At 41.0% G+C, this 19,848-nt stretch overlaps 1 protein-coding gene across 9 annotated transcripts in view; it reads left to right on the forward strand.

Annotated features, from left to right (window-relative positions):
- Nucleotides 1-19,848, forward strand: part of NUP210L (nucleoporin 210 like) — an 85,382-nt gene that overhangs the window by 15,955 nt on the left and 49,579 nt on the right. For all 9 annotated transcript variants that reach the window (XR_004279970.1, XM_032317395.1, XM_032317396.1 and 6 more), the window contains 7 exons: nucleotides 303-371; nucleotides 1,822-1,928; nucleotides 2,591-2,731; nucleotides 5,709-5,846; nucleotides 7,034-7,189; nucleotides 8,968-9,166; nucleotides 13,254-13,399. Coding sequence is in view for 8 of the 9 variants with exons in the window: in XM_032317395.1 (XP_032173286.1) it covers nucleotides 303-371; nucleotides 1,822-1,928; nucleotides 2,591-2,731; nucleotides 5,709-5,846; nucleotides 7,034-7,189; nucleotides 8,968-9,166; nucleotides 13,254-13,399 (956 nt within the window). In the remaining variant the exon portion in view is untranslated. The remainder of the gene's footprint in view (nucleotides 1-302; nucleotides 372-1,821; nucleotides 1,929-2,590; nucleotides 2,732-5,708; nucleotides 5,847-7,033; nucleotides 7,190-8,967; nucleotides 9,167-13,253; nucleotides 13,400-19,848) is intronic.

Genomic DNA, 19,848 nt, shown 5'->3' on the forward strand with positions numbered 1-19,848 from the left:
AAAAAGAATTTACTTGGAGAAAGAGTTCTACAGCTAAATGGACACTAAAAGCACGGAGAGTTGTCTTTTTGTATCATTCCATCTTCCTTAAGTTTGAAATTCAAGAATACCTGATTCCTATTATGACTGAGTTCCTCAGACTTTTCTCAGAAATGTACACATTGTTTTGCTTTCCAAAGGATAGTAAAAGATAGGATATTTGTTTGTTTCTGTTTGTGCATTTATTATTTTTTTCTTCAGTAGCTCACATTTGTCTTTTCACCCAATTCTGATTCATATGATTTTCTTAAGCAAAAATTAAGATGTCCATATGCGATCTGTGTCTGGACTCCCAAATTGCACCATATATGTTGTGGAGCCTGGATTTTTAGGTATGTATGTATGTATTTATTTATTTTTTGCGAAAGGTCTGGGGAAAGAAGGGCAGATGGAGAGGGAAGGAGGAATCATAAGTGGCTCCGTGCGCAGCTCAGAGTCCGACTCAGGGCCCCATCTCACAAGCCTGAGATCACGACTTGAGCTGAAAGCAAGAATCAGTCACCCAGACCACAAAGCCACCTAGGTGTCCCTGGAGTTTTAGCTATTTTTAGATAATGATTTTCAGAAAGCTGAATAGCTTTGACTATTTCATTAAAATGAGTGCATTAGATACTAGAGTACTTCTTGAGCCTTCAAATTTAACTTTCCTTTGACATGTTTCCTCACATTGCTATGGTTCCATGCTGCCTGCAAGCGTGAAGCATCTTGAAACATTGTGGAAAAAATGTGAAGACCTGTACAGTATTGGGTGCAATATTGGGTTAGAAAGAGAGACTCCATACAGAGAAAAAAGAACACTGATGTCCTTAGGTCATATCAAACTGGTCTGACTGAAAGAAGCTGAAATCTTGCCTGACACAGTACGAATGAGCAAAACTGTGATTTGTTTTGTAAATAGATGTGAGTGAGAGTGTTTCTTTATACTTGAGATTAACTTAATTAAGCCAGGATCTTTAGAATTCCAAATTATTCAGTTTGATGGAAGGAGCTAAATGATCAAGCTTAGAAATAATCTCCATCTATTTCTTTTTTTAAAAAAATATTTTAGTTATTTATTTGACAGACAGAGATCACAAGTAGAGAGTGAGAGAGAGGAGGAAGCAGGCTCCCCGCTGAGCAGAGACCCTGATGTGGGGCTCGATCCCAGGACCCTGGGATCATGACCTGAGCCAAGGGCAGAGGCTTAACCCACTGAGCCACCCAGGCGCCCCATCATCTCCATCTATTAGCGAGTTTTACTCACTAAATAGTTTTTGTAAGTTTGTATTTTTTAAAAAGATTTTATTTATTTATTTGACACAGAGAGAGGGATCATAAGTAGGTAGAGAGGCAGGCAGAGAGAGTGGGGAAGCAGGCTTCCCTCCAAGTAGAGAGCCTGATGCGGGGCTCAATCCCAGGACCCTGAGATCATGACCTGAGCTGAAGGCGGAGGCTTAACCCACTGAGCCTCCCAGGTGCTCCTGTATTTTTTAATTCATTGTAGAAAATGAACGTTCTCTTCTGATGTTTTTCATGAGACAGGCAGAGGGAGAAGCAGGCTCCCCAAGGAGCAGGAAGCCTGATGCGGGATTTGATCCCAGTGCCCTGGGATCGTGACCTGAGCCGAAGGCAGACACTTAACCATCTGAGCCTCCCAGGTGCCCCAAAGGTGGCGACGGCTTGGCCCAAAGGGCGAGGTTCCATCCAGACTTGAACTCGGATCGCTGGAGTCAGAGTCCAGGGCTCACCATTACGCCATGGAACTGCCGCTTCTGATACTTTTGTTGCTTGATTTATATACAGGTTTCACAGTTCAGCCTGGAGACCGGTGGAGTCTAGAGGTGGGACAAGTGTATGTCATTACAGTAGAAGTGTTTGATAAAAGCAGTACAAAGGTCTATATTTCAGATGTGAGTGTCTCTTGTGTTTTTCCAGCCCCATGTATAGATAACTTCTTGAGTGGGCCACCTTTCTGGCTAGGAAGGCTTTCTTTTTTTTGCTTGTAGACTTTACTTTTAAAGTTACAAAAAATTAAAAAAAAATAAAGTTGCTACTTTATTAGGATTATTAAATAGTTCTGTCCTTTAGGAAAGCTAAACTGAAAGTAAAATACATAATTCAGTCAGAATTCTAGGAAAGAGTTGAAGGGAAGGCCAGAATGTTTTGGAGGGTATCTCATTCTAGGACTCCCTCGGAGTTGGTCACTTCTGTGTGGCAGTGGTGCAAGGAGCAGTGGGGTCCCAGAGGACAGGACCGCACTTACACTCCAGTGCCCTTTGGGGTTTGTTTCCCTGAAAAAATGTTAATTTATGGAATGGCAAAAATTATACCAAAATATATATAAACTTTGACTCTATTTCTGATCACTTGCCATTAATGGATCGTTCAAATACCATTTTAAAATTACCTCTTTCCAACTTAGCATTTCCATGAGGAGAGCGAAAGTTTTGTTTTTTTTTTGTCCCCAGAAAGCATAGCCACACTTTTAATTTTTTTAATGCTTTGGGATTAAGCTGGCCGTCAGGAAAAAGCAAACATCTCAGTTTTGTGCCACTATTGGGCTGATTCACAGAATCTCAGGATCATGTACCAGTTCCGAAGGGAGTACTTTGAGGAGCAGCTCACTACTGTGAATGGGTCTTACCACGTAGTCAAAGCCTTGAAAAGTGGTGTCGTGGTGATAAATGCATCGCTGACTTCTGTCATCTACCAGGTAGGAATTAAAAGGACAGTGTTTGAATCCCCCAGTACTGGTGAGGCTCAGCTGACTTACTGATGTACAGGCAGACACACGGTCTGTCGCACCTGCCTTTCATAAACTTGAAGAGGAACTGACGACCAGTACCCTCAGTCGCTTGTACCCGCGCAGAGTCTCTGTTGCCGTCTTTGTTAGTGCTCACGTCTGCATCTGTGCTCATTGGTGGACATACCATTTGAGGTTCCTTTAAAAAATTATTTCATGTGTGCGTTTCCATGTGTTGTCAGGATTACGTAGAGTACTTTTAGTCTGAAGATCCAAAGGGTTAATATGTCAGTTTATTTAACCATGCCACCAACAGTGAACTTTTTACATTTCCGTTTTTTCACTCTTGTAAATGCCATAACTGAGTTTCTTTTTTTTTTTTTTTTTTTAATATTTTATTTATTTATTTGACAGAGAGAGATCACAAGCAGGCAGAGAGGCAGGCAGAGAGAGAGAGAGGAGGAAGCAGGCTCCCTGCTGAGCAGAGAGCCCGATGCGGGACTCGATCCCAGGACCCTGAGATCATGACCTGAGCCGAAGGCAGCGGCTTAGCCCACTGAGCCACCCAGGCGCCCCATAACTGAGTTTCTTTGTGTAATTTTTTTCTTTTGGTTAATTTTCATATGGCATAATGCCAAAAATGGAATTACTGGGTAAAAGGATAAAGTGTGAACCTGTTTCTAAAATGCATGAATCTCTGGTTTTGTTTTGTTTTGTTTTTTTATTTGTGTGAGAAAGAGAGAGCACAAGCAGGGGTAGTGGCAGGTAGAGGGAGAAGCAGGCTCTCCACTGAACAAGGAGCCTGATGCCGGACTCGATCCCAGGACCCTGGGATCAGGACCTGAGCCAAAGGCAGATAGTTAGAAGATTGAGCCACCCAGGCATCCCAAGTTTCTGGTTTTTAATAGCCTGCCATTTCCTAGACTTCCTTTTTTTCCATGGGTCTTTTCATCTGGCTGTTTAAGATAAAACCCCAGGGGCGGTCCTTGACTCTTCCTTCCCGCCACCTGCTACATTTAGTACAATATTGAATGCCGTGTCAGTTCTCAGTATCTCTCAGACCCATTTCTTAGGAACCCCACAGTGTCTTTTTTTTTTTTTTGAAGATTTTATTTATTTGAGAGACAGAGAGAGTGAGAGAGAACATTGAGCAGGCTGAGGGGCAGAGAGAGCAGCAGATTTCCTGCTGAGCAGGGACCCCAGGGTGGGGCTCAATCCCAGGACCATGGGATCATGACCTGACCTGAAGGCAGATGCTTAACCAACTGAGTCACCCAGGAGCCCCGAGAAATGAACAGATTTCTATACGTTGATTTTGTATTCTGCAACTTTACTGAATTCATTTATTAATTCTGGCAGTTTTTTGGTGGAATCTTTTTGAGTTTTCTGTATATAGTATCATGTCATCTGCAAATAGTGGAAGTTTTACTTCTTCCTTACCAATTTTTAAAAAAATATTTTATTTATTTATTTGACAGAGAGAGAGAGATCACAAGCAGGCAGAGAGGCAGGCAGAGAGAGAGGGGGAAGCAGGCTCGCTGCCAAGCAGAGAGTCTGATGCGGAGCTCGATCCCAGGACTCTGGGATCATGACCTGAGCCGAAGGCAGAGGCTTTAACCCACTGAGCCACCCAGGAGCCCCCTTCCTTACCAATTTTGATGCCTTTTCTTTCTTTTTAAAAAAATTTTTTTAAGATTTTATTTATTTACTTGAAAGAAAGAGAGAGTGAATGAGAGAGAATGAGAGGGGAGAGGGTCAGAGGGAGAAGCAGTCTCCTGGGGAGCCGGGAGCCCGATGCGGGACTCAGTCCTGGGACTCCAGGATCATGACCTGAGCCAAAGGCAGTCACTTAATCAACTGAGCCACCCAGGTGCCCCTGATGCCTTTTTTTTTTTTTTTTAAAGATTTTATTTATTTGACAGACAGAGATCACAAGCAGGCAGAGAGGCAGGCAGAGAGGGGGGAAGCAGGCTCGCTGCCGAGCAGAGAGTCTGATGCGGGGCTCGATCTCAGGACCCCGAGATCATGACCTGAGCCAAAGGCAGAGGCTTTAACCCACTGAGCCGCCCAGGCACCCCACCCCCGATGCATTTTTGTTGTTGTTATTGTCGTCTGATTGCTGTGGTACTACTTCTAGTACTACGTTGAATAAAAGTGGTGAGAGGGGTGCCTGGGTAGCTCAGATGGTTAAGTGTCTGCTTTGGCTCAGATCCTCAGATCATGATCCTAGGGTCCTGGGATTGAGCCCTGTATTGGGCTTCTTGCTCAGCTGAGAACCAGCTTCTCCTTCTCCCTCTGCCATTTCCCCTGATGATGATCTCTTGCTTGTGTTCTCTCTCTCTCTCAGACAAATAAAACCTTAAAAAAAAAAAAAAAAGCGGTGAGTGTAGACATCCTGGTCTTGTTCCTGACCTTAGGGGAAAAGTTCTGTTTTTCCCCACTAAAGATGATGTTAGCTGTGGGTTTTTCATAAACAACCTTTATTATGTTGAGGTATATTCCCTCTAAGCCCACTTTGTTGAGGGTTTTTTATCATGAATGGATGTTGTACTTTTCAAATGCTTTTTCTGCGTCTATTGAAACAATCATATAGTGTTTTTTTTTTTTAAGATGTTATGTATTCATTTGAGAGAGAGTTGTGAGTGGGGGAGGGACCGAAGGAGAGGGTGAATACTTAAGCAGACTCCCCACTGAACATGGGGCCTGACGTGGGGCTCAGTCATACAACCCTGCAATCATGACCTGAGCTGAAACGAAGAGTCAGACACGTAACTGACTGAGCCACCTGGGCTCCTCATGATAGCACCGTTTACTTACTTCGTTTATAGAAAGAAACTGGTTGAGTAATTCATTAGCACACCATTTGCTGATGCTTTGAATATGAATGGGTTATAATAACAGTCCTTATAAAATCTATTTTGTTCCTTTTTTTCCCCCATTCTTATAGAATAAAAATATTCAGCCTATAAAATTTCCAATCATACATCAGCAAGAAGTGAATATATATTTTCCCATCAAGCTTACACCCGACTTTCTGGCATTTCCTCATCATCCTATGGGAATATTATATCGGTATAAAGTGCAGGTATGGTGTCCTATTATATGAGAATTTACAAAGAGATAAGTCAGTTTCTCTGTTAATTTAGTTTATTGAAGTTTGGTAATGTTAATTTTTATTTCTCCCTGACCCTAATAATGTAAGTCAGTTCCTGGTGATAACAAAGTCATGTTCTTGAGTGCTGACTCGCTGTACTGTCTCTCTTCCCGGTACCCTTTACTTGGGACTTTTGTAAGGTTTTTGTCAAGCTCCCCTGTGCTCTTTTTAACATTCTGTGATACTTCCAATTACATAACGTCCTTTTAGTTTCTCTTACTCATTTAGCTACTTTACTATAGCATCACAGCTTTTTTTTTTCCTTTAAAGATTATTTATTTATTTATTTGGCAGAGAGAGACACGAGACAGAGGGAACACAAGCAGGGCAAGTGGGAGAGGGGGAAGCAAGCCTCCAGCCAAGCAGGGAGCCCAATGCAGGCCTTGATCCCAGGACCCCAGGACCCCAGGACCCTGACCTGAGCCGAAGGCAGATGCTCAATGATTGAGCCACCCAGCCGCCCAGCTTCTTTTTTAAAAAAAGATTTACTTATTTATTTGACAGACAGAGATCACAAGTAGGCAGAGAGGCAGGCAGAGAGAGAGGGGGAAGCAGGCTCCCTGCTGAGCAAGGAACCCCCGATGCGGGGTTTGATCCTAGAACCCTGGGATCATAACCTGAACCGAAGGCAGAGGCTTTAAACCACTGAGCCACCCAGGCGCCCCTACCTTCTTTTTTTTTCTTGAAGTTTTATTTATTTAAGTAATCTGTACACCCCATGTGGGGCTCAAACTCATGACCCTGAGATGAAGAGTCACAGGCTCTTCCGACTGAGCCGACCAGATGCCCCAGCAGCACAGCCTCTTGATATGTCCATAAATCAATTGTTATATATTTTTATTGTTATTATTTATTTTTAAGATTTTATTTATTTATTTAAGAGAGACAGAGCATGAGCTGAGAGAGGGAGAAGCTGACTCCCTGCTGGGCAGGGAGCCCGATGTGGGGCTCAATCCCAGGACCTTGGGATCATGACCTGAGCCGAAGGCAGACACTTAATTGACTGAGCCACCCAGGCGCCCCTATTTCTGACTTCTTATTTCACCAGATTTTACATCTTTACCTAAATTCCATTTTCCTCCTTTGGCAGTTAAACATAAAGTTATATTTTTTCACAGGTAGAGGGTGGCAGTGGCAGCTTCACTTGGATCTCTTCCAATGAGACGGTAGCCATGGTGACCACTAAAGGAGTGGTGACTGCAGGTCAGGTCAGAGGGAACAGTACTGTTTTGGCCCGAGATGTACAAAATCCCTTTCGATATGGAGAAATTAAGGTAAACAACTCTCCAAAGAGCCTTATTAATCATACCCTGAGATACTGCTGTCTTAATTTAAGTACAGAACATGTTTAAAAGTGTTTCTAGTCCAAATTGGGTATTTGAAAATGACACTTAAATTCATTCTGGAAGTACAACTTAAATATTTCTGGACCTGGGTTGAATCCTGCTTCACTTAATAGCAAGTTTCTGAATGGGTGTTTTTGTTTCCTTGTCTCTAAAATGGGAATAATGATAGTATCTACTTCAAAGTGTTATTGTCAGAAGAAAATGAGATAATGTTTTACCTCATTGCTTGGAATATATTCAATACTTAATATTATCTATTTTTGTTACTGTGTTTTGTCATTATTATATATATATGACCTTCATAGTAACATTATTTCTGGTCTCATATTTGTTTGTCAATCTTGTTTCTAAAAGATTGAAAACACTTTTCAGTGTATTATACAACCACATTACTGTTTTTTCCCCACTTCTAATATATGTTTATGTATGTTGTTCCCTGAAAAACTTCGTGTTTTGTTCAGTGAACATGTACTGAGTACCCTTAAGACGTATCCCACCGTGCCGGGTATCATAAGACATTTAAACAAACATAACATACATGTCTACTTTAAAGAATCTAAATTATTTTTTTAAGATTTTATTTATTTATTTGACAGAGAGAGACACAGCAGGAGAGGGAACAGAAGCAGGGGGGAGAGGGAGAAGGAGAAGCAGGCTTCTCGCCGAGCAGAGAGCCCGATGCAGGGCTCCATCCTAGGACCCTGGGATCATGACCCGAGTGGAAGGCAGACGCCTAACGATTGAGCCACCCAGGCGCCCCTAAAGAATCTAAATTCTAATAGGAGGATCTAGTCACATGAAGTTAAATAACACTTTAAGGAAATGATATGAGTTATTTTAAAAGCAGTATATGATTGAGAGCTACTTAAATTGTATAATAAAAGTACTGTTAGTTTATAAAATAAATATCATTGTAGATATGACTAGTCAGAGACTATTATGAAGAGATGAGAACTTGAACAGGACTTTGAAGGACAGAACAAAACTAAGACCTAATGGTCAACGTCAAACTGCTAATTTTTTTTTTAAGATTTTATTTATTTATTTGACAAAGAGAGATCACAAGTAGATGGAGAGGCAGGCAGAGAGAGAGAGAGAGAGAGAGAGAAGCAGGCTTCCTGCTGAGCAGAGAGCCCCATGCGGAACTCGATCCCAGGACCCTGAGATCATGACCTGAGCTGAAGGCAGCGGCTTAACCCACTGAGCCACCCAGGCGCCCGAAACTGCCAATTTTTTAATAAAGTTTTATCAGAACACAACCGACCTCATTCATTTATATATGGTCTCTAGCCACTTTCGAGACACAACTACCCAGTGGGGGGTTGCCACAGAAACCATGTGGTCCCCAAAGCCTAAAATATCTGCTATCTAGCCTTTTCCATAAAACATTTGCTGATCCCCTACAGTAGACAGTGGGGAGGCAACACAGGTTTTTAAGGTTAATAATATGATAAAACTTGTGTTTAGAAAGTATCTAATTATTTTTTCCATCTGACAACTTAAGATTTTATTCATTTATTTGTTCGAGAACACAAGCAAGGGGGAGAGGCAGGCAGAGGCAGAGGGAGAAGCAGGCTTCACTGAGTGGGAGCCCAGCACGGGACTCTGGGATCATGACCTGAGCCAAAGGCAGACACTCAACTGACTGAGCCACCTAGGCACCCCAAACATAACTTTCTTGAAAGATTAATTTCTTTTCTCTCCAGATATATGTCCTAAAACTGAACAAAATGGAGCTGTTACCGTTTCATGCTGATGTGGAGATCGGCCAGATTATAGAAATCCCCATTGCCATGTACCATGTAAATAAGGAGCACAAAGATGTCATTGTGTTCACAGACTGCTCTCATTTATTGTTGGATCTGAACATGGATAAGCAAGGAGTCTTTACTCTTCTCAAGGAAGGTAAGAGTCAGCCTTTTATTTTCTCCTTTCCTCGTCATTGAATGAGAGAACCAATCATCAATTCAGGAAGTACAAATTATAGTCTAAATTCACACATTACCTTTCTTTACAGTGCTTTTTAAAATTCTGTCTACTGCCTCATTATAATTTAATTTAGAAACAAAAGCCCACCAGTTGATGGGGCACCTGGGTGCCTCAGTGGGTTAAGCCTCTGTGTTTGGCTCGGGTCATGATATTGGCATCCTGGGATCAAGCCCTGCATTGAGCTCTCTGCTTGGCAGGAAGCCTGCTTCTCCCTCTCCCTCTCCCCCCTGCTTCTGTTCTCTCTCTTGTTGTGTCTCTCTCTGTCAAATAAATAAATAAAATCTTAAAAAAAAAACACAACAACCCAGCAATTGAATAACATGTTCAGAGAAGTGTTGTGGCTGTGGCTTTAGCTTGTATGAAGGTTTTGAGCTCTTTTCCTCTTTCTTTAAATATTTCATACCTCTTTCTTCGATGGATATGGTACCATTCTTTTTTTTTTTTAATTTACTTATTGGAGAGACAGAGATCACAAGTAGGCAGAGAGAGAGGAGGAAGCAGGCTTCCCGAAGAGCAGAGAGCCCGATGCAGGGCTCGATCCCAGGACCCCGGGATCATGACCTAAGCCGAAGGCAGAGGCTTAACCCACTGATCCACCCAGGCACCCCAATATAATACCATTCTTAAATTTGTTCAAAAAGAGTATCTTTTTCTAATAAAAGGAGAGTGTGAACAAGCTATCCCTAAAGACCAGCATCATTTCCTGTGACTGAATAGCATGTGTGACCCTGACTACTGTTGTTCTTTAAGTAGTAATAGCAGCAGCAGTAGATAATCTTCCCTCAGCCTTTGCTATTTGCTACGCTCTGTTCTGAAGACTCCTCATGTATTAGCTCTTTTAATTCTCACAATGCGGGCGCCTGGGTGGCTCAGTGGGTTAAAGCCTCTGCCTTCAGCTCAGGTCATAATCTCAGGGTCCTGGGATCGGGCCCCGCATCGGGCTCTCTGCTTAGCAGGGAGCCTGCTTCCTCCTCTCTCTGCCTGCCTCTCTGCCTACTTGTGATTTCTCTCTGTAAAATAAATAAAATAGTTAAAAAAAAATTCCCACAATGCATCTATAGTTTGGACTTCTGCCTTGCCCCTGCTAAGTAATACCTCTGTCCTCTTCTCAGTTCTCAAGGTGTGTCTCCTAATTTTTAGGCCCTCACTATCTCTCATCTAAAATATAACAGGATCCTCCCAACTGTTGCTTACCTTTGATAATCTGTGGCTACAAAATGGACCTTCATGAAACTCACCCTTTTTTTTTTTTTTAAAGATTTTATTTATTTGGGCGCCTGGGTGGTTCAGTCTTCAAGCGGCTGCCTTCAGCTCAGGTCATGATCCCGGGGGCCTGGGATCAAGCCCCACATCGGGCTCTCTGCTCAGCAGGAAGCCTGCTTCTCCCTCTCCCTCTACCCCTGCTTGTACACTCTCTCTCTCTCTCTCTGTCTCTCTCTGTGTCAAATAAATAAATAAAATCTTAAAAGAAAAGGTTTTGTTTATTTATTTGACAGAGAGAGAGAGCACAAGCGGGAGTGTGGCAGGCGAGAAGCAAGTTCCCTACTGAGCAAGGAGCCTGATGTAGGACGTGATCCCATACACTTCACCACCGAGCTACCCAGGATCCCTGAAGCTCACTTTCAGTATTACATTTCGGCTCAAAAAATGTGAGAGGTTTTTCCATTGCCAGTGGAATAGAGCTGAAATCCTTTCAGTTTAATGTTCAAGGTCTCTACAAGATAACGCAATTTACTTTTCATAAAAAAAAATACTACTTTAGGGGCACCTGAGTTGCTCAGTGGGTTAAGCCTCTGCCTTCAGCTCAGGTCATGATCTCAGGGTCCAGGGATTGAGTCCCGCATCGGGCTCTCTGCTCAGCAGGGAGCCTGCCTCCCCCCCCCCCCGCCTGCCTCTCTGCCTACTTGTGATCTATCTCTGCCAAATAAATAAATAAAATCTTTTAAAAAATTAAGGCAAAGGAAACAAAAGCGAAAATGAACTTTTGGGACTTCCTCAAATTCAAAAGCTTCTGCACAGCAAAGGAAACAGTCAAAAAAACAAAGAGGCAACCCACGGAATGGAAGAAGATATTTTCAAATGGCAGTACAGACAAAAGGTTGATATCCAGCATCTATAATGAACTCCTCAAACTCAATACACACAAAACAGACAATCATATCAAAAAATGGGCAAAAGATATGAACAGACACTTCTCCAATGAAGACATACAAATGGCTATCAGACACATGAAAAAATGTTCATCATCACTAGCCATCAGGGAGATTCAAATTAAAACCACATTGAGATACCACCTTATGCTAGTTAGAATGGTCAAAATAAGCAAGTCAGAAAATAACATGTGTTGGAGGGGATGTGGAGAAAGGGGAACCCTCTTCCACTGTTGGTGGGAATGCAAGTTGGTGCAGCCACTTTGGAGAACAGTGTGGAGATTCCTCAAAAAAATAAAAATAGGGCGCCTGGGTGGCTCAGTGGGTTAAGCCGCTGCCTTCGGCTCAGGTCATGATCTCAGGGTCCTGGGATCGAGTCCCGCATCGGGCTCTCTGCTCAGCAGGGAGCTGTTTCCTCCTCTCTTTCTCTCTGCCTGCCTCTCTACCTACTTGTGATCTCTCTCTGTCAAATAAATAAAATCTTAAAAAAAAATTAAAAAAATTAAAAATAGAGCTTCCCTATGACCCTGCTGTTGCACTCCTGGGTATTTACCCCAAAGATACAGATGTAGTGAAAAGAAGGGCCATCTGCACCCCAATGTTCATAGCAAAATGGCCACGGTCGTCAAACTGTGGAAAGAACCAAGATGTCCTTCAACGGACGAATGGATAGGGAAGATGTGGTCCATGTGCACTATGGAGTATTATGCCTCCATCAGAAAGGACGAATACCCAACTTTTGTAGCAACATGGACGGGACTGGAAGAGATGATGCTGAGTGAAAGAAGTCAAGCAGAGAGAGTCAATTATCATATGGTTTCACTTATTTGTGGAGCATAACAAATAGCATGGAGGACATGGGGAGATAGAGAAGAGAAGGGAGTTGGGGGAAATTGGAAGGGGAGGTGAATCATGAGAGACTGTGGACTCTGAAAAACAATCTTAGGGGTTTGAAGTGGCGGGGAGGTGGGAGGTCGGGGTACAAGGTGGTGGGTATTAGAGAGGGCACGGATTGCATGGAGCACTGGGTGTGGTGAAAAAATAAGGAATACTGATATGCTGAAAATAAATAAAAAATAAATTTAAAAAAATTTTTAAAAAGTACTACTTCATCCTTTGACTTCCTTCATATATGGCTCCAGCTAAACAAACTATTTAAGTTAAAATTTCCCGTGTAGTCCTTCATATACTCACATGTATCTTGTTTATATTTCTGTCTTTGCTTAGTCATCAGTCTGACATACCGCCTTCTCTAGGTCTACATCTTCCTTGATCTCTCCGACTAGAAGTAATCATTCTGTTTTCTAGATCTCTATACTGCTTCTCATGTTTTACTAATCCCTTAATTTATGTAAATGTTCAGTCGCCCCTTCTAAACTATATATGCCTTGAAGTTAGGATCTTTGCTCATATTTGTATCTTCACTGAACATGAAATTGTGTCGTACATGGTATATATCTGTTAATAGAAGGAACAGGTTTTTATATCAATTTGACATAAACAACTGGAGCCTAGTAGTTAGTGTGCGGGATCAAGATTTTCTTAAGATTTTATTTATTTATTTATTTATTTATTTGACAGGGAGATACACGGCAAGAGAGGGAACACAAGCAGGGGAAGTGGGAGATGGAAAAGTAGGCTTCCCGCGGCCAAGCAGGCAGCCCAGTGTGGGGCTGGATCCCAGGACCCTAGGATCATGACCTGAGCCAAAGGCAGACGCTTAATGACTGAGCCACCCAGGCGCCCCAAAATGTTTTTTAATGTATTAAAATTCTTATATTTCTGTAGACTGATCCCCTTGAGAACTGACTGCTTGTTATCCTAATGAAGTCATTTTTTTTTTGGATTTGCAGGTATTCAAAGACCTGGGCCAACACACTGTTCTAGTATACATATAGCAGCCAAGTCTCTAGGCCATACCCTGGTAACAGTGAGTGTGACTGAGTCTGAGGAGTACTTGGAGAGCAGTGCCACATTTGCTGCTTATGAACCCCTAAAGGTGAGACATTTCATGGTAAGGCATTGACATATCTTTTCATGGAATCCACTGTGTCCACGTCAGAGGCTTCCCAGCTCTCTGTGATGTCTATTAAAGATCAGTTATATTTGTGTTCTCTTTATGGACCAGCTCTGTCATCAAATCAGTATCAGGTATCAGGGAGTTTACGCCCTCATGTTTCTGTCACAGGAATATCTTTAAGCTGTATCAGCGAGTTTTAGATATTCCCCTGGATTTCTTCTTTTTTCTTGAAATATAAAATATGGATAGTAAAGTATGTAAAGCACACTAATCCTAAGGTACTATTTGAATTTTTACCTGTGTGTATATCCCTGTAAACACAACCCTGAATAAGATATTGAGTATTAATATGGCCTCTTTTGAAGAACTCTGAAAGAAAACTTTATTCAGAGAGGGACATTAGTTATTTTTAACCTTCATACTTAAGAATTTTCAGCACAACTGTCATTATTTAGGGCCCTACAGATTGGTCCATTATAACTGGGACACTATGACAGATGGCATTTCAAAACAAAAGTAGAGCCTTTTGTTTGCATTCATATTTGAATCCTCCAGGAGCTAAAACTGATGTCTACAAGTTCTTGCTAATAGATACTGATAAATCCTGAGTCAGTGTTTCTTGGGATAAGGAGGCACCCATAGGGGGAAAAATTAACACTAACGAAAGAAGCAAGGTAAGTTAATTTTAAAATTTGCATTTTAAGTTGGCCTTATTACACATTATGTAGCAGAAGTATTAAACATACCGTTCAAGCACATTTCATTTGTTCTCAGTGGATGAATTATCTTAGTTGCCTAATTAAGTGAAAGTACTTGGCTGTGGCTCCTTGTTGTTTTATTGGGTTTTTTATTTTATGATTATTCCGAACATTATTTTGTATTGTATGTCCACAGATCCGATTTCCCCTGGACAAAAACCGCCCCTAAAGGAAAGGAAGTAAAATGATGATTTTCCTTTTCTTTGTAGTGCTTTGGTCATATATTTTTCCCTTTACCTGCTTAAAAGAATATGTGTTTTCCATCTTTCTTATCAATATTGTGTTTCAGTACGTGGCATAGCTCTCAATTTGTCCTTTTACATATCAGTCCAATTCAGTTGATCTGGTTAATTTTGGACTATGTATCTAGGAAAAGGGAATAATCTCTCTCTTGCTTTCTCAGGGAGGCCTTCTGTGAAACTTCTAATTCTGTTTCTTCTACAAGAGGCTTGTATGGCACACTGTACTATGCCTTTTGGTGATGCCCATCATGCTCTTTATCTACTTCAAATCTGTCTTTCCCAAACCATGAGCTCCACTGTGAGGCAAGATCTTATTTGACTTTTTATTACTATATCCCCAATGGGCCATCAGTGAATAGTTGTTGAATTGAATTATAAGTACATTATTTAAGAGAATACTGCCATTAGACATAGGAATGTTTAATTTTTTTTAAAGATTTTATTTATTTATTTGACAGAGAGAGAGATCACAAGTAGGCAGAGAAGCAGGCAGAGAGAGAGGAGGAAGCAGGCTCCCTGCTGAGCAGAGAGCCCAATGCGGGACTTGATCCCAGGCCCCTGAGATCATGACCTGAGCCGAAGGCAGAGGCTTTAACCCACTGAGCCACCCAGGTGCCCCGGAATGTTTAATTTTAATATCATTCAATAATAAATATGATTGATTAGTTCAGGAAAGAAATACTGGCATGATTTGTTTATATTTTTAATGATTGCTTAACTCTATACTTCATTTTACAACTTAGTCACTGTTGTAGATAGACACCGTGTGCCACATGAAAATAACCTATACTTTTATAATACTTTATTTTCTGAAGACAAGTTTGCTCATCTATAATAGGATCCAAGTTCTCTGTGTACTGGAGTGAATAATTCCAGTCTTGACTCCACCTCTTAGGTGGGAGTTCTTTGAGAAATGGAGTGAAGTATATAGATGTATTATTTTATTTTATTTTTTTTTAAGATTTTATTTATTTATTTGACAGACAGAGATCACAAGTAGGCAGAGAGGCAGGCAGAAAGAGGAAGGGAAGCAGGCTCCCTGCTGAGCAGAGAGCCCGATACGGTGCTCAACCCCAGGACCCTGAGATCATGACCTGAGCTGAAGTCAGAGGCTTAACCCACTGAGCCATCCAGGCACCCTATATTATTTTATATTTTTAGGACAAAAGTTCTTTGCTAACTTAATAAAATACCATTTAATGGATAAATTCTTAGAAACATGCAATCTTCCTGGGGCACCTGGGTAGCTCAGTCAGTTAATTGTCTGACTCCTGATTTTGGCTCAGGTCATGATCTCAGGGTTGTGAGATTAAACCTCATGTCAGGCTCTGAGTTCAGTGGGGAGTCTGCTTGAGATTTTCTCTCTACCTCACCCCCACCCCCTTCTTTCTAAAATAAATGAATCTTTTTTTTTTTTTTTTTTGGTTTGTTTGCTTGTTTGTTTGTTTAAATAAGGAGACATACAATCTTCTAGAACTGAATCAGGAAGAAATAGAAAATCTGAACAGAGTGATTGCTCCTAATGAAATTGAATTGGTAATCAAAAAATTGCCCGCAAACAAAAGTCCAGGGCCAGATGGATTCAGAGGTGAATTCTACCAAACATATAAAGAAGAGTTAATAGCTCTTCTCCTCAAACTATCCTCCAAAAATAGAAAAGGAAGGAAAGCTTCCAAATATATCCTATAAGGCCAGCATTATCTGATACCAAAACTAGACTAAGACACCATGAAGAAAGAAGACTAAGGTCAATATTACTGTTGAGCATAACTGCAGGTCTCCAATGAAATATTAGCACACCACACACAACAGTATATTGAAAGAATCATTCACCACATTCAAGTGAGATTATTCCAGGAAAGCAAGGATGGTTCAGTATTCACAAATCAATCAATGTATTCACAAATCAATCAACATAATAAGGACCATATATGATAAAGCTACAGCTAATCTCATACTCAATCGTGAAAAACTGAGAGCTTTTCCTCTAAGATCTGAGAAAGACAAGGATGCCACTCTTACTACTTTCATTCAACATAGTATTAGAAGTCCTAGCTATAGCAATCAGACAAGAAAAAGAAACAAGAGGCTTCTGTATTGGTATAAAAGTTAAACTGTCACTTTTTGCAGATGACCTGATACTACACATAGGAAATCCTAAAGACACCCCCAAAAATACTAGAAGTAATAAATGAATTAGTAAGGTTGCAGGATACAAAATTAATACCCAGAAATTGGTGATATTTCTATACACTAATAATGAGGTAGCAGAAAGAGAAATTAAGAAAATAACACCATTTACATTTACACCAGAAAGAATAAAATACCTAGGAATAAATTTAGCCAAGGAGGTAAAATACCTGTACTCTGAAAACCATAAAACACTGATGAAAGAAATTAAAGATGACACAAACAAATGGAGAGATACTCCATGTTGATGGATTAGAAAAATTAATATTGTTAAAATGCTCATATTAGCCAAAGCAATCTATAGATTCAACATAATCCATACCAAGATGCCAACAGCGTTTTTCACAAAACCAGAACAAATAATACTAAAATTTGTATGGGACCACAAAAGACCCCAAATAGCCAAAGTAATCCTCAAAGAGAAGAACAAAGCTTGGGTGTATCACAATCCCACATTTCAAGATATGCTACGGGGCGCCTGGGTGGCTCAGTGGGTTAAAGCCTCTGCTTTCAGCTCAGGTCATGATCCCAGGGTCTTGGGATCGAGCCCTGCATCGGTCATGATCTCTGGTCAGCATGGAGCCTGCTTCCTCCCCTCTCTCTCTGCCTGCCTCTCTGCCTAATTGTGAGCTCTAGCTGTCAAATAAATAAAATCTTAAAAAAAAAGATATGCTACAAAGCTGTAGTAATCAAAACAGTATGGTACTGACATAAAAATGGACACATCAATAAATGGAACAGACTGGAGATCCCAAAAATAAACCCGTGATTATACGGCCAATTAATCTTCAATGAAGGAAGCAAGAATATCCAGTGGGGAAAGGACAGTCTCTTTAATAGATGGTGCTGGGAAGTCTGGGCAGTCGCATGCAAAGAACGAAACTGGACCACTGTCTAACACCATATACAGAAATAAACACAAAATGGATTAAAGACCTAAATGTGAGACCTTAAACCATAAAAATCATAGAAAGAGCATAGGCAGTAGTTTCTCTGACATCAGCCATTGACATCGAACATTTTTCTAGATGTCTCCTGAGGCAAAAATAAGCTATTGGACTACATCAAAATAAAGACCTTTTGTACCGTGAAGGAAACTACCAACAAAAGCAAAGGTAATCTATGGAATGGGAGAAGATATTTGCAAATGATATATCTGTTGAGGGGTTAATGTCCAAAATATATAAAGCACTTACACACCTCAACACTAAAAAACACTTAAGTTTTTAAAAAATGGACAGAGAATCTGAAGAGACATTTTTCCAAAGAAAACATACAAATGGCCAACAGACACACAAAAAGATGTTCAAGATCACTCAGCATCAGGGAAATGCAAATCAAAACCACAGTGAGACATCACCTCACACCTGTCAGAACGGTTGCATTAAAAAAGAGAAGAAACAGCAAGTCTTAGAGAGAAGGTGGAGAAAAAGGGACCCTCATGCACTGTTGATGGGAATATAAATTGGTGCAGCCACACTGGAAGACAGTATTTTTTTTTTTTTTTAAAGATTTTATTTATTTATTTGACAGAGAGAAATCACAAGTAGATGGAGAGGCAGGCAGAGAGAGAGAGAGGGAAGCAGGCTCTCTGCTGAGCAGGGAGCCCGATGTGGGACTCGATCCCAGGACTCTGAGATCATGACCTGAGCCGAAGGCAGCGGCCCAACCCACTGAGCCACCCAGGCGCCCTGGAAGACAGTATTGAAGGTCCTCATAAAACTAAAAATAGAACTATCTTATGATCCAGTAATTCCACTACTGGGTATTTAGCCAAAGAAAATGAAGACACTAAGAAGATGTACGCGCCCTTGTGTTTGTTGGAGCTTATTTACAATAGCCAAGATATGGAAGCAACCGAGCTGTCCATCAGAAGATGAGTGGATAAGGAAGATGCGATGCATATGTATGCACAAACACAGAGGAATATTACACAGCCACAAAAAAGAGCTCATACCATTGTGCCAACATAGATAGACCTAGAGGGTATTATGAGAAGTGAAATAAGTCAGACTGAGAAAGACAAATGATTCTGTACAATTTCACTCATATGTGGTATCTAAAAAACAAAACAAATAAATATATTTTAAAAAAGCACAATCAGTCCTATCAATACAGAGAACAAACTGATGGTTGCCAGATTGGTGTAGGTGGATAGGCAAAATGGGTGAAAAGGAGTGGGAGATACAGTCTTCTAGTTATGGAGTGAATAAGTCATGGGAATAAAAGTCACTGTGTAGGGAACATGGTGGTACTGTACTAGTGTGGTATAGGAACAGATGGTAGCTCTACTTCTGAGCACAGCATAACGAGATGTTGAATCTCTGTTGTACATGTGACACTAATATAACATTGTGTGTCAGCTATACTCAGATTTTAAAAAGTAAAATATCCATTTTTAAAAAAAATTTTATTTATTTATTTGACAGAGATCACAAGTAGGCAGGCAGAGAGAGAGAGGAGGAAGCAGGCTCCCTGCTGAGCAGAGAGCCCTATGCGGGGCTCGATCCCAGGACCCTGGGATCATGACCTGAGCCGAAGGCAGAGGCCTTAACCCACTGAGCCACCCAGGCGCCCCTAAAATATCCATTTAAAATGTTTATACAGCTACTTGTACCTTTTATGTGCCCAACATTGTACTAAATCCATTAAGGAAGAGACATTCTCTTTTTTTTTTGTTTTTTTATTTTTATATGCATTTTTTGAAGATTTTATTTATTTACTTGAGAGGGAGAGGGAGAGGGAGACAGAGGGAGAGAGAACACAAGCAGGCAGCCGCAGGGAGAGGGAGAAACAGACTCTCCACTGAGCCAGGAGCCCGATGTGGGGCTCGATTCTAGGACCCCAGGATCATGACCCGAGCCAAAGGCAGATGCCCAACCGTCTGAGCCACCCAGGTGCCCCAGACATTCTCTTAAAAGTTAGGTAGAAGATGCTTTCTTCTCTGAATAATTTTATATAACTAGAAAGCATAAGAAGTATTATTACACTCAAATGTGAAACATTGGACATATTCAAACAGCATTAGGAGATGAACTAGTGTACAAATGAATAGTAGAGATGAGTATTGTAAGAATTCTGAGGAGGTGGAAATGGTTGTGGTCTGGAATGTTTTGATATTAATGGGTGAGGTGACACACAAGTCAGGCCTGAACAATAGGTAGGGTCTGATTGAATACAGAGGTTGAGAAGCATCAAGTGAGAGGCATCGTGTACATGTCTCCTGATTTGGGAGTTC

This window comes from Mustela erminea, chromosome 17 (genome assembly GCF_009829155.1).
Source record: "Mustela erminea isolate mMusErm1 chromosome 17, mMusErm1.Pri, whole genome shotgun sequence".
Taxonomy (NCBI): Eukaryota; Metazoa; Chordata; class Mammalia; order Carnivora; family Mustelidae; genus Mustela; species Mustela erminea.